At 36.5% G+C, this 14148-nt stretch overlaps 1 protein-coding gene across 1 annotated transcript in view; it reads left to right on the plus strand.

The window, feature by feature from the left end:
• The window catches only part of arhgef2 (rho/rac guanine nucleotide exchange factor (GEF) 2), a 46326-nt gene that overhangs the window by 27377 nt on the left and 4801 nt on the right, over positions 1–14148 (plus strand). Inside the window, exons 5-20 of the mRNA XM_051131723.1 lie at positions 177–309; positions 1173–1282; positions 2577–2720; positions 3268–3518; positions 4269–4394; positions 4513–4630; positions 7292–7543; positions 7632–7708; positions 8914–9086; positions 9185–9252; positions 9354–9542; positions 9632–9736; positions 12142–12197; positions 12301–12342; positions 12468–12518; positions 12603–12957. Of these exons, the coding sequence (XP_050987680.1) occupies positions 177–309; positions 1173–1282; positions 2577–2720; positions 3268–3518; positions 4269–4394; positions 4513–4630; positions 7292–7543; positions 7632–7708; positions 8914–9086; positions 9185–9252; positions 9354–9542; positions 9632–9736; positions 12142–12197; positions 12301–12342; positions 12468–12518; positions 12603–12957 (2250 nt within the window). The remainder of the gene's footprint in view (positions 1–176; positions 310–1172; positions 1283–2576; positions 2721–3267; positions 3519–4268; positions 4395–4512; positions 4631–7291; positions 7544–7631; positions 7709–8913; positions 9087–9184; positions 9253–9353; positions 9543–9631; positions 9737–12141; positions 12198–12300; positions 12343–12467; positions 12519–12602; positions 12958–14148) is intronic.

The following is a 14148-nucleotide window of genomic DNA, read 5'->3' on the forward strand; positions in this document are numbered from 1 at the left end:
CACTAATTCATAATAATAATAATAATGCAACTTCTTTAAACTAATAACTGTTTAGTAACTAGCTGCAATACAGTGTCATCTGATGTGTAATTTTATTGCAGTATGTTGCTGTGGTGTTTAAACAAGTCTTCTTATAAAAGAAAAGATTTTATTTAGTAGTATTTCCTTTTTTCCAGATCCAATATTAAAGGAGAGGCCGAGTTCAGCCATTTACCCATCAGAGACGTTGAGACAGTCTTTTCTCGGTTCCCGCAAAGGACGCTCTACGCTGTCCCTCAACAAGAGCGTCTCCACCAATAACATTGCAGGGTAAAGAATTTGATCCCAGCAACACAGTGTGTTAATTATGTGAATTGTGTTGTAGTAAGAGGAAAGGTGACTTCTCTATTACTGTGTTTGAATTAAATATCATGTCAAATGAAGTATAGGTAATGTAAAAAAAAAAAAGTAATGATAGAGCGATGTCATATAAGTTAGGAATAACTGATGAAAAGCCGCTGAATTCATGAGTCTGTGGTTCTCAACCGTGTTCAGCAGCAGCTTCTTTATAGCATATATGTATGATTAACTGCTTCAAAAATGCTATTGTTACCACCTTGCTATTCTGAAATGTCACTAAAAACTACATTTTGTGGATAGGCATGTTTCTGTATGTGTGCAGAGAGAGGGAAAGAAAGAAAGTGTGCTTTCTATAGATAAAATAGTAATAAAAATTCATATAGTGGTTTGTCAACTAACCAGAATTAAGCATTCAACAACTCTGTGGTATAAATTAAGAACATAATTATAGTATATTAGAATTGAATGCAGCAGTAAAATATAGACAAGCTGGAGGCAACAAATATGAACTTTTCTAGAGTTTTAAATATATAATTCCATTTAGATACGTATGTTAAGATGTGTGGGGATCTTTCCTCATATTTACCACAAAGAATGTGGTAAGAAGACTCTCTTTTGTTAGTGTTCCGCATTTAAAAACTTTTCTTCAAATAGTTATATGGCCTGCCATAAGTGCTTGGCCACTAATTTTTTTAAACTATTTTTCAGAATATTTTTTAACAAAAAATATACAGTTTTTTTTACGTGAGTGCAGGGTTGTCGTTGTTGTTTTTTACAGCGCCTCTACCAAGTCCTCATTCACTAATGCTTGCTTGTTTTTGTTTTTCTGACAGAGGTCTGAATGATGATTCTCCTGTCGGACTGAGACGAATTCTGTCTCACTCCACAGACTCTCTGAACTTCAGGAACAGAGCCATGTCCATGGAATCCCTCAATGATGAAGGTACAACTCAAGATGTGTATATATACAGTGCCTTACATAAGTATGCATACCCCTTCATTTTTTTCCACGTTTTGTTATGTTGCTGCCTTATGTTAAACTGCTTTAAATGACTTTTTCCCCACATCAATCTGCATTCCATACACCATAATGACAAAGCAAAAACAGAATTGTCACAACTTCATAAATGTTTTAAAAATAAAAAAATGAAAATAAGTACATTGCATAAGTGTTCATACCCTTAACTCAGTACTTAGCTGAAGCACCTTTATAGTCTTTTTGGCTATGATGCAACAAGATTTGCTCATCAGCATTTGTCAGTTATCTGACATCCGTCTTCTTATCTCTTTACCTCTCAAGCTCTGTCAGGTTGAATGGGGGTAGATGCACATTTTCAGGTTTTTCCAGAAACATTTGATTGGGTTCAAGCTCAGGCTCTGGGGACATTCACAGAGTTGTGAATATAAACCAGTCTTGCTATGTGCTTTTGCTCATTGTCCTGATGGAAGGTGAACCTTTTGCCCAGTCTGAGGTTCTGAATGCTCTGGACTGGGTTTTCAGTGAGGCTATCTCAATATTTTGGTGCATTGAACTTTTCTTCTACTCTGATGAGTCCCTCAGTCCCTGTTGCTGAAAAACAGCCCTACAGCATAGGGCTGCTTCCAGCACACTTTACTATTGTTGAAACCATTGTCTGGTTTCCTTCAAACATGATGATTGGAATTGAGGTTCATCAGACCAAGGCCCTTCTCCATGAATTGCTCAGTTTGGCCAGGAGGCCAGTTCTAGGAAGATTCCAGGTTGTTTCAAACTTTATCCATTAAGGGTCACAAAGATTACATGCTTCTGTGAAACCTTTTTTTTTTGGCCTCAGGGCTTAGTTTTTGCTCTGATATGCAATTTCAGCTGTTAGACCTTTTATGAAGATGTGTGTGTCTTTCCAAATCATGACCATTCAAATGAAATGGCCACAGGCTAACTTCACTTGAAGTGTAGTTAAAGCAATGTGAATGCTCCTGAGCTCAATTTCAAGTGTCCTAGATAAGGGTATGAATACTTATGCAGTAGAATCATTTAAGTTTTTTATTCTTAATAAAGTAGCAAAGATGGTAAAAACCTGTTTTTACATTGTCACACTGGTGTATAAAGTGTAGATTGATGTAGGGAAAAAAGTAATTTAAAGCAGTTTAACATAAGGCAGCAACATAAAATGAAAAAATTAAGAGGTATGAATACTTTTGCAAGGCATATATATATTTTTTGTTTGTTTGCTGTGTTCTCACAAACATTTTTGCAGGAGAAATGTATTATGCATCAATGTTGGAGGAGCTGGAAAAAGATGGGAAGGATTTTGAGGCAGATTCTTGGAGTCTGGCTGTGGACTCATCTTATCTACAGTCTCAACGCAAAGACGTCATCAAGAGACAAGACGTCATATATGGTGAGACTCATTTTTATTTTTATTTTCATACACTTTTATTGTCAACTAGTTCTGGGATGGATGTTATGTTGCTACATGCATGCAAGCCTCAAAAACACTTATCAGAATCAGTGTTTGGCATCTGATTTCGGCCGCTTGTAAATGCGTGTCTAAATCCAATCCACACCTGATTAAACCTCAAACACTGTCTGATTCTCCTCTTAATGTTTCGACATTGCAGTCTCTCACATCTGCATGGCAAATTACCAATCTTAGTCACGCAGTATGTGAAGCGATCCAGTGAGCAAATAAGTTTTGGCTCTGGTGATGTGTTAAGGCCTATTCACATTGGTCCTGGACTATTTCCAACTGTATATCTCCCTTATCCAACACATTCATTTAATGTGTCTGTTAACAAGTCAGCAAGTTAAATCAGATGGCAATAAATAGATAAGACAAAATATTTGTCAAAATACTGGATCTGTGCATAATCCTTAGTGTAAATGCAGCCTTTGTACTACTGTAACGTATGTGCCTTTCAATAAATCAGTGCATCTGTGTCTTTCAGAGCTGATTCAGACAGAGTTCAACCATGTGCGTACGCTGCGGATCATGGAGGGGGTGTTTCGCAGAGGAATGCTGGAAGAGGTGTTGATGGAGATGGGTGTAGTTCACGCCATCTTTCCCTGCTTAGATCAGCTGCTGTCTATTCACTCAAATTTCCTGAGCCAACTACTGCAGAGAAGAAACAATAGTCTGGCTCCCAGCAGCACCCGCAACTTCACCATCCAAAAGCTTGGAGATATACTGGTGGAGCAGGTGAATTTCTAACATACAGCTCACATAAGAACAGTTGGTACTTGCTATAATAATAACAGTGAATTGTGCATAATTACTAGCAGCTAATCATTAACCAAGCCCTGTTCCTAACTCTATAGCATGTTGTTAATAATTATTACTTATTACTAATTAATAATTTTTAGTACTTATGTAATTACACCATAACGAGATCACCTTAACGTGTGATGACAAGTATGTACACAATTTTTAAGATACGTAGAAGTCTTAAAAAATTAACATTACTGATCAATTTTATGTCGTAGAATAAAATGTAAAAAATATATTTCGCTTAAAAAAATATAAATCAATATTGTGAATCAGATAAGGTGAACACTCTTTTTAAGCACTTTTAATAATGGAAGTTTGTTCATTTTTTTGTAACTAAAAATATTTATGGTCTTAGGGTTTATATGTAATGTAAAAATGAAGACAAAATATTAAGAAGAATTGCACTTGAAGTGCACTGCAGAATGATTTTCTTAGGGTCATCAAACGATAGAATTTAATTTATTTATTATTATTGTTTTGATTTTACATTATTTATTTATTTGGCCTCAACAGTTGTAACAGATATAAACATAGACTAAACACACTTATATGGACATAATACCTTGCACCCTTCAGAGTGCTTAGTTAAATTGTTCCTGCTTTCTGAGTGCACCTTAGCCATTTGTTTTAATTCTGACATGAATTTATGAATTTATGAATTTATGAATTTTATTGTTTCAGTTCTCAGGTCAAAATGCAGAAGACATGAGGAAATGCTACGTTGAATTCTGCAGTCGGCACTTGAAGGCTGTAAAACTCTATAAGGAGCTGTTGGCCCGTGACAAGAGGTTCCAGCAGTTCATACGGGTAAGAGTGCACCCAGAGAAAGACATGCATGTTAGCATAAGGTTCTAGTGAATTTCTTGTTTTTTGCCTAGATTGTGTTTAATAAAATATATTTTTTAACATTTGTGCTGCTGTAAAGCGGGTAAGCAGGGGTTCCTTACTGCGCCGCCATGGTGTCCAAGAATGCATCTTGCTCGTCACTCAACGCATCACTAAATACCCTGTGCTCATCAAGCGTATTCTAGACAACACTAAAGGTAAGACTACTCAGACATGTACTACAAAATTTCAGCCAATCTTTGTTTTTCCCGTTTCTGTCACCAATGGAGTCTTGATTCCTTGCCACTATTGCCTCTGGGTTGCGTAGTTGGGGACATTAAATATTTAGCAATATTACTGAATTAACTGTACAGACACTCATGGATAAGAACTGAACTGACCTGGATGATGACGTCACTGTTTTCTACAGGGGTGCTTTACTACTGAATTAAACTATTCTTTTAACTGAAGATCTTTGCACTTTACACATATATTACACCTTTATTATTCTTCATACAGTGGACTACCAGTACAATTGATACAAATTTGGGACCAAAATTTTTTCAGACACTTTGACCTGACCATGTTTTGCGTAAGTGTTTTTTCTTTAATTGCTAATGCAACCTTCTTAGACCACAGACTGAACAAAATTAAGCATTGCTTGGTAATTGGTCAACAAAGTATTGATAGTTGTGTAAATATTGTTATACAAACAGTTTAGGTCTGAATTATTGGTTAATTGTAATCCATTACATACCTTTCTATCAAAGTTATCTGACATTATCAAGATGAGTTTGTTCTGACACAGCTTCTTAGAAGAAAGAGTTCTTGTCATATTTTTTACCATTTTCTAAACTATAGTGAATAAATTGTGATAATGTGAGAAACTGAGAAGGTGTCTGAATAAATTTTGGTTTGGCTGTAAATAAACTATAGCAAATCACACAGTAGCTACATTTACATGCACCCGTGCTGTCTGTAATTGGATTGATGGGTTATTCTGATCAAAAAGGCTTCATGTAAACACCTCAAATGAAATTTTGATCAAATTGAAAGGAGTGCGGTAGAACTGAAGAAATCGAATAAATAGGAAACAACTAAGCATGTAAAAACTTAACTATGACTATCTTCTAAACCAGATTCAAAAATACCTTGTACCTTGTGTGTTTAGTAGAGGCTTTTTATTGTAAAAATGTCTTTTTAAAGTTGCTTTACAGTTGTTTTTTATGAACATGCATATGTTTATTTATGTCTTTTGAACTGATTAGTGAGGAGATTAAATATTTACTAAAGGCAGCGGCTATTTGCACCAAGTGTAAATAATGATAGAGGATATTTGCACTAAGTGCAAATAGCGATAGATGCTATTTACAATAAGTGCGGAGAGGAATATATTCTATTTACACTGTTAAAATAGCAGTATTATCTGCTATTTATACTACTTATTGCAAATAGTGGCAATGATCTGAACCTCAGTATTGTAGTACATTATAAAACAGTATGCAATAATAACGTATTGAGTGCAAATTATCATTATAATTTAGATTATTAAATAGATGCCATCTTAGGACAATATAAGCCCTCCCTAATCGATTCAAACCCGGGTCGATCATGTCAAAAATGACTACGGCATGCACTTTACTATCTGCGCCACTGGAGCTGTTGTTAGATTATCGTCTTTCATAGTGTTGACTAGCCCAATCACACATTGGTGGGCGGAGTTAGTGTAAATAGTCTCCGCCAACAAGGCGGATATTTGCACTTAATGTAAATAGACACTTATTTACTAAATATTTGCTATAAAAAGCTTTAATGTATTTTTTTTATGTTCATGTCATTCCAGACCTGTAAGACCTTCGTTGATCTTCAGAACACAAATTAAGATATTTTTAATGAAATCTGAAAGCTTTCTGACCCTGCATAGACAGCAACAGTACTACCACGTTAAAGGCCCAGAAAGGTAGTAAGGACATTGATAAAATAGTCCATGTGACATCAGTGGCTTAATTTTATGAAGCTACAATAATACTATTTGTGCGCAAAGAAAACAAAATTAATTATTTTATTCAACAATTCTTTCTCAACCGTGTCAGTGCTTGACAAACATTCATGACAGTACAACGAATGTGTGTGGTTCTGCTGACACAGGATCCTGATGTGTTGTGCCTTGTTTGTGAGCAGAGGAATACATACTCATACGTCATGGTACTCTCACGTACGCTCATCATACTGACAAGGAAGTAAAGAAATTGCTGAATAAAGTCACACAAAAGCTTCATAAAATTAAGGCTGAACCACTGATGTCACATGGACTATTATTTCAACGTTCCTACTAATTTTCTGGTCCTTGAACGTGGTAGTACCGTTGATGTCTATGGAGGGTCAGAAAGCTTTTGGATTTTATCAAAAAATATCATAATTTGTGTTGCGAAGATGAATGAAGGTCTTACAGGTTTGGAATGACATGAGGGTGAGTAATTAATGACAGAATTTTCATTTTTGGCCAAACTATCCCTTTAAGGTATGTCATCAAGGCCAAAATAATGGTCAGTGGGCACTGTGTATGTGCTAAAGCTGAAGTTTTCTTTGCAATACATAAATGCATATGCAAACAAAAATGTCAGTCGGACTGCAAAGGTTAGGGTTCATATAGACATAATCTGATGTCAGACTGGATTCATTCAGATTGATGAAAATTTGTGCATGTAAACAGTATGCCTAGTGTGTCATTCTTTTATGGCAAATGCTTCAGTTGAATTACTTTACGAAAATCAGCATCAACAGGTCCTCATGAACCACTTAGTTCATGTAAACAGCCCTGGGTTTTCCTTTGCTCAGATATGAGGTGATCTGAGAACAAATTTTATTTCATTTCACAGGTAGTGAAGAAGAGAGTAAGTCTCTGGCTGACTCACTGACGCTGATCCGGGAGCTGCTATGTTCCGTGGATCAACAGGTTCAAGAGTTAGAGCGAGCACAGCGTTTGCAGGAGATCCAATCCCGTCTGGACCCACGAGCTGAGACGAAAGTTAAAGGTGGAGGAGTGTTTGGTGGAGGAGAGCTGCTGCGCCGTAGACTCATCCATGAGGGAGCACTGCTGTGGAAGACTGCTCAAGGTTCCAGACTCAAAGGTGCCATTAGTGTAAATGTATGTGAGTGAGTGAAATAGTTGGTATATGGGTAGATTTATCCGTAACTTTTGTGTTTTTTTCTGTATAGATGTGCACGTTTTGTTAATGACAGACATCCTGGTGTTCATGCAAGAAAAAGACCAAAAGTATATTTTTCCCTGTCTGGTGAGTCACTGCACTCTATTGGCTGACTATATATATTATTATTATTCACATAAGTATGAATTGTACTTTAATTATAATTCATATACTTTAATTACACTCTAATTTGTCACAGCCGAATGTATTTGGCTTTTTTTTTTCTCAAATTATATTTATGGTTTGGTTCAAACCTTACATTTTGATTTATTATTAATCAAAAATATTTATTTTCCTACAGACAAAAACGTTTATACAAAGTAAAAAGATTGTTTATGACCCTGGACCACAAAACCACTCTTAAGTAGCACGGGTATATTTGTAGCAGTAGCCAAAAATACATTGTATGGGTCAAAATCTTTCTAATTTTCTTTTATGGCAAAAATCATAAGGATATTAAGTAAAGATTATGTTCCATGAGGATATTTTGTAAATTTCCTACTGTAAATATATCAAAACTTAATTTTTGATTAGTGATATGCATTGCGAATAACTTCATTTGGACAACTGTAGAGGCAATTTCCTTAGTAATTTGATATTTTTGCCCCCTCTGATTCCAGATTTTCAAATATTTGTATCTCTTTCAAATATTGTCCCATCCTATCAAACCATACATCAATAGGAAAAGTTATTTATTCAGCTTTATTATTGACTGGTCCTTATGACTGGTTTTGTGGTCCAGGGGGACATTTATTATAAAGACAGTATATTTATTATAAAGACCAAAGACCATACTTCAGTATATTTTCTTTAGACATATGCCAAAATGTTTCTTGCAGGTAGGTCAATATAATAATTCTTTTTTATTTTTTACAACTTAATTTCACCATACAAAAAGCTTAATTAGCAATAATATGAAAATTGAATTTTAACTTAATATAAAACTAAAAACACATTTAGTCAATGTTTAATTTAGTTTACTTATTGTAAATAAAGACAACTTAAAAAAAAAACTTTGTGATATCTTTGTAAAACATGCATGATTTTCTGTCATAAACTAATTAAAAAAAAAACGCCAGAAGAATTAATAAAACCCACAACAATTTTTGCAGTCAGTAAACACTGTTTAAACAAAATTGTTTTCTCTTTATGCTTTTAGACATACTGAACAAAAGAACTTTAAAGTGAAAATTGAAAGTTATTAGACCAGTATTAAATGGACTTTAAAGAAATTTTTAAGAAATGACACAGTCGTTTCACTTTTCTCAGTGCATACCTTTCTCTTTTCACAGGACAAACCGGCAGTACTGTGCCTTCAGAATTTGATTGTGAGAGATATAGCCAATCAGGAGCGAGGAATGTTCCTCATCAGTCACTCCACACCTCCAGAGATGTACGAGCTGCATGCCGCCTCCAAAGAGGGCAGAAACACTTGGATGAAGCTCGTTCAGCAGACAGTGAGCAAGTCAGAGTCAATTCACAATTCCTTCCCCTCAATGCACTCCTGAAATATCTCTGCACAGTCAACAGCAAACACTTAATCTCTATATTTCTCTTGTGCAGCTGTCCATCAAGAGAGGATTTCCCTCTGATTGAAACTGAGGACAAAGCTTTGCTACGACGATTAAGAGGTTTGTATCAAAATGGAAATCCAGTACTCAACTCTATCTACTGTCAAACCATAGTTGCTTTGCTCAGCTTTCTTTCATTTTTGTTTCATTTCTTTCTCTAGCTGATATCCAGCAGAAGGATCGTGAAGTTTTGGAGCTGTTACAGGAGCGTGTGACATTGTTCTCTGATTTGGTCGAGGCCACTGGAGGTCAGAATGTTAACGTTCCCACAAACTCCAGAAATATATTCAGAGCAGATACGCCCTATGCTCCCCAGGCGGAAAAGCTACTGAGTGACGCCATTGTTGAGGGTAGGCAGAGGAGTGTACAGCATTATAGAGAATACAGAACTTGTAATGAAGGACATTAACACTGCTTTGTTATTTATTTCGAATTTCAGTGGACAGACTCAGTGAAGTGCTGTTGGGTTCCTGCACTGAGCGTCCACAGTCTTGCAGATTGAATGGTGAATCAACAGATGTACAGTTCACCTCTAAAACAACAGGTACCATATTTGTCATTGGTATACATTGTGATCTATGTTAAAACATTTATATCTTTATTTATCTATTACCAGTACACAATTTCTTTCTTCACGATCAGTATTTTGGTCTTGTTTTGCAGTACAATATTAACTACACTGACCAAAATTATAAACGCAACACTTTTGTTTTTGCCCCCATTTTTCATGAGCTGAACTCAAAGATCTAAGACTTTTTCTATGTACACACAAGGCCTATTTCTCTCAAATATTGTTCACAAACCTATCTAAATCTATGTTAATGAGCACTTCTCCTTTGCCAAGATAATCCATCCACCTCAATAAAAGCCACAATGAAAGGCCACTCTAAAATGTGCAGTTTTATCACACAGCACAATGCCACAGATGTCGCAAGTTTTGAGGGAGCGTGCAATTGGCATGCCTACTGCAGGAATGTCCACCAGAGCTGTTGCCCGTGAAATGAATGTTCATTTCTCTACCATAAGCCGTCTCCAAAGGCGTTTCAGAGAATTTGGCAGTACATCCAACCGGCCTCACAACTGCAGACCGGCTGCTACAACAATCAGTTTGCATAACCAAAGATTTTCACTGTACAGGGCAGATGGCAGATAGCATGTATAGCGTCGTGTGTGTGAGTGGTTTGCTGATGTCAGCGTTGTGGATTAAGTGGCCCATGGTGGCAGTGGGGTTATGGTATGGGTAGGCGTATGTTGTGGACAATGAATGCAGGTGCATTTTATTGATGGCATTTTGAATGCACAGAGATACCCTGACAAGATCCTGAGGCCCATTGTTGTACCATTCATCCAAGACCATCACCTCATGTTGCAGCATGATAATGCACAGCCCCACGTTGCGAGGATCTGTACACAATTCCTGGAAGCTGACAACATCCCAGTTCTTGCATGGCCAGCATACTCACCGGACATGTCACCCATTGAGCATGTTTGGGATGCTCTGAATCGGTGTATACGACAGCGTGTTCCAGTTCCTGCCAATATCCAGCAACTTCGCACAGCCATTGAAGAGGAGTGGACCAACATTCCACAGGCCACAATCAACAACCTGATCAACTCTATGCGAAGGAGATGTGTTGCACTGCGTGAGGCAAATGGTGGTCACACCAGATACTGACTGGTTTTCGGACCCCCCGGACCCCCCCAATACAGTAGAACTGCGCATTTTAGAGTGGCCTTTTATTGTGGCCAGCCTAAGGCACACCTGTGCAATAATCATGCTGTCTAATCAGCATCTTGATATGCCACACCTGTGAGGTGGATGGATTATCTCGGCAAAGGAGAAGTGCTCACTAACACAGATTTAGACAGATTTGTGAACAATATTTGAGAGAAATAGGCCTTTTGTGTACATAGAAAAGTCTTACATCTTTGAATTCAGCTCATGAAAAATGGGGGCCAAAACGAAAGTGTTGCGTTTATTATTATTTTGGTCAGTGTATATAAACAAACACTAGTTTATAAACTAGTTTCAGAGACTTATTTCATTCAATTACATTTATTGTTCTAACACCAGTGGCAATTAGTTTTTAAGCATACATCTAACAACGTATAGTGAACTTATCGAAGAAAAAAAAAAAAAAAAATTTGCTTCTTAAGTAAATATGTCTTGTTTTAAGAATTTAATTTCTACTGGACAATAATGTATATATGTATTAGGGCTGTTGATTGAAAATAAATAAATAATTGTAGGGGTTTCTGTAATTAACCTTTAAAATTTGTTATAAATATATTTTTAAATGTGTCATTCATGACACTAAAAGACAGAATTACCTGGACATTATATTATGTCATGCACACAGTTCTTATTTTGCTTATTGTAACGAGGACGCAGAGGTAGAATCCAAGAGCGGATGTTTATTAAAACAATCAGCAAACATACACAATGAAGGTAATTCCAGCAGCAGAGAGGTTAGGCAGGCAGTGGGTCAGATACCGAGCAGACAGTCCAATCAAGCTAACGTAACAATGGGGGAAATCCAGAGAGCGGTAGTCAACAGGAGAATGCAGGGTCAAACCTTGAAATCAGTCCAAACAGGCAAATAAATCCAAAGGGGTAATCCAAACACAATAATCAGGAACAAAGCAAGACGGCAACAGGTAATCCAACAGAGTAAGTGAACGCTCAGTAAGGCAGGTTAAACTGGCAATACTTCACAAATTCATGAGCACATGGTCAGTCTTTATATAGTGCCAAACAGGAAGTAACAGTAGAAGCAGCAGAGGGAGCATGCAGGCAGTACTAGGGTGAGGGCTCCCTCTGCTGGCTTGGCGTTACACTTATATTGTATTATACTGTCCCCATGGCATTTTCAAATGGAACTGAAGATAAAGCTGTGACTGAAATAAAACTCTAAAGTTTCCTCCTCAAATTTCTTTTCTTTGAAATAGATAAAGGAACAATATCAGTTAACGGGACCCATGACATAAACAGTCCATCTAACAAGGTAAAGATATGATATTTTACATTAAAATGTTCGTCATTATGAGATGTTCCAGTACATCTTGGATTTATTATTAATGAATTATTATTTATTATATATTTCACAGGACAGGAATGGGAATCAGCTGCAGGACAAGATGTTAAATGAGGTACACCTTAAGAACTCTTTAAAATTGAAATACTGATGATGAAAATACTATCCAAACTATTTTACTATCCAAAAATACTATCCAAACTATTGAAAGATAACTGTCCAAACTATTTGTGTTTGTAGGAGGTGTTACAAAGACTTGTGAACCTCAGCACTCAGCTTCATGCACTACAGGTGAGATTTAGATAGAGATATGCTGTAAATGGTGAGATTTTAGACAAGTATGTGCTCAATGACTAATTTTTGCTGCGTCTGTAGGCTGCAGTGATCAAGCAGGACTCATTCCTAGAGTTGTACATGCAGAAGGACTTGTGTCCCACTACAACAGCTCATGCTGTACCACGTGATGCTCTGCCGGAGTCAGGTGGTCCTGCGGGTACTCAAGAAGATCTGGCAGAGCTACAGCGCAAATACAACCTGCTCCAAGGGGAAGTGATCCGACTACGGGCCACCCAGGACAAGACGGGTGATAGAGCACCAAATAAGTTGGAAAAACAACTCCAAGAGCTGCGGCTTAAAGACACGAAAGACACACGTGACACGTTGATCTCACAGGAAACAGTGGCTCAGGTAGATGGCATGCAAGAGACAGTGACAGCTGACAGTCCCAGAGGTGAGTCCTCTTAAAAAAATTCTCAGTTGTGTAGTGTTCCTTTCCCTTTTCTCCTCTCAGTTGTTAATTGCTATTTATTACTCAGGGAACATGCGTCCTGCCTCTTTTTCTTGATTCTTGTCCATGTCTTTGCAGTGGAGATAGGTGCAGGTGTATTGTTAATGAAAGTGAACCTATTAAAATTGATCAACAGTTATTTTTCTATCCACGTATTTTTATACAAATTTTGGAATATCACTTAAAAGTATGCACTTTATTGTGGCAGGTAATTTTTATTGTATTTTATACAAAAGCATGCGCATATAAACGATGATGGAAATACATTTACAGAATAAATTCCTTTATGCACAATGTACAATGGTGTTTTAGTGCCACGTTAAAAAAAAAAATAGATTATGAGATTAAGGTCGGAGTATTTCAAGAATAAAGTTGAAATTATGAGAATAAAGTCTAAATATTTTAAGAATAAAGTCAAAATTATGAGAATTAATTTGTAGCAATTACGAGATTAAAGTTATAAGTATATAATATTTTGAGAGTATATTCTAGCCTTTTGCACATGCAAATGGCCCAGTTTAGGAGCACTGGGAGACTTTCCAAAGTCTCATCTTTTAAAATCTGTCACAATTAATGAATGTATGACGTTAAATATTATTTCCAGTCATTTACTGTGTTATACCATAGTAAATAGTCACTTACATACCTCAGAAAAGACAACGGTATAACTTATGTTAACAAGTTGGAGTCCACTTCAGCCTTTAGAACGTTTTATTGTTGTTTTTCATTAAATACATGTGAGGAATGAAAGTTTGGATGCCACAGACGTTTTTGCTGAGTAGGTGGTGGAATTTTCACAAAGAAAACAGTATTATTTAATGAAACTAATGTCTCATTGCAATTGAAAAGACGTTTGATTCACGTGAACACAGCGATCTGTCCTGCCACATTAAAGAGCGTGAAAAACATTATTGCAAGACACTTGACAGTATGTATTTCGCTATAAAACCGACAGATTTTGACATTATTCTCGTAATTTTGACTTTATTCTTGAAATATTACGACTTTAATCTCATAATTTTAGGAAAACGCTGTCATAATGTGACTTTGCCTAAAACCAGGATTTTCCAAACTGGGGTTTGTGCACCCCTAGGGGTTAACAGGGGAATTGCAAGGGGTTTGTGAGTTAAAATG

This window comes from Labeo rohita, chromosome 16, assembly GCF_022985175.1.
Source record: "Labeo rohita strain BAU-BD-2019 chromosome 16, IGBB_LRoh.1.0, whole genome shotgun sequence".
NCBI lineage: Eukaryota > Metazoa > Chordata > Actinopteri > Cypriniformes > Cyprinidae > Labeo > Labeo rohita.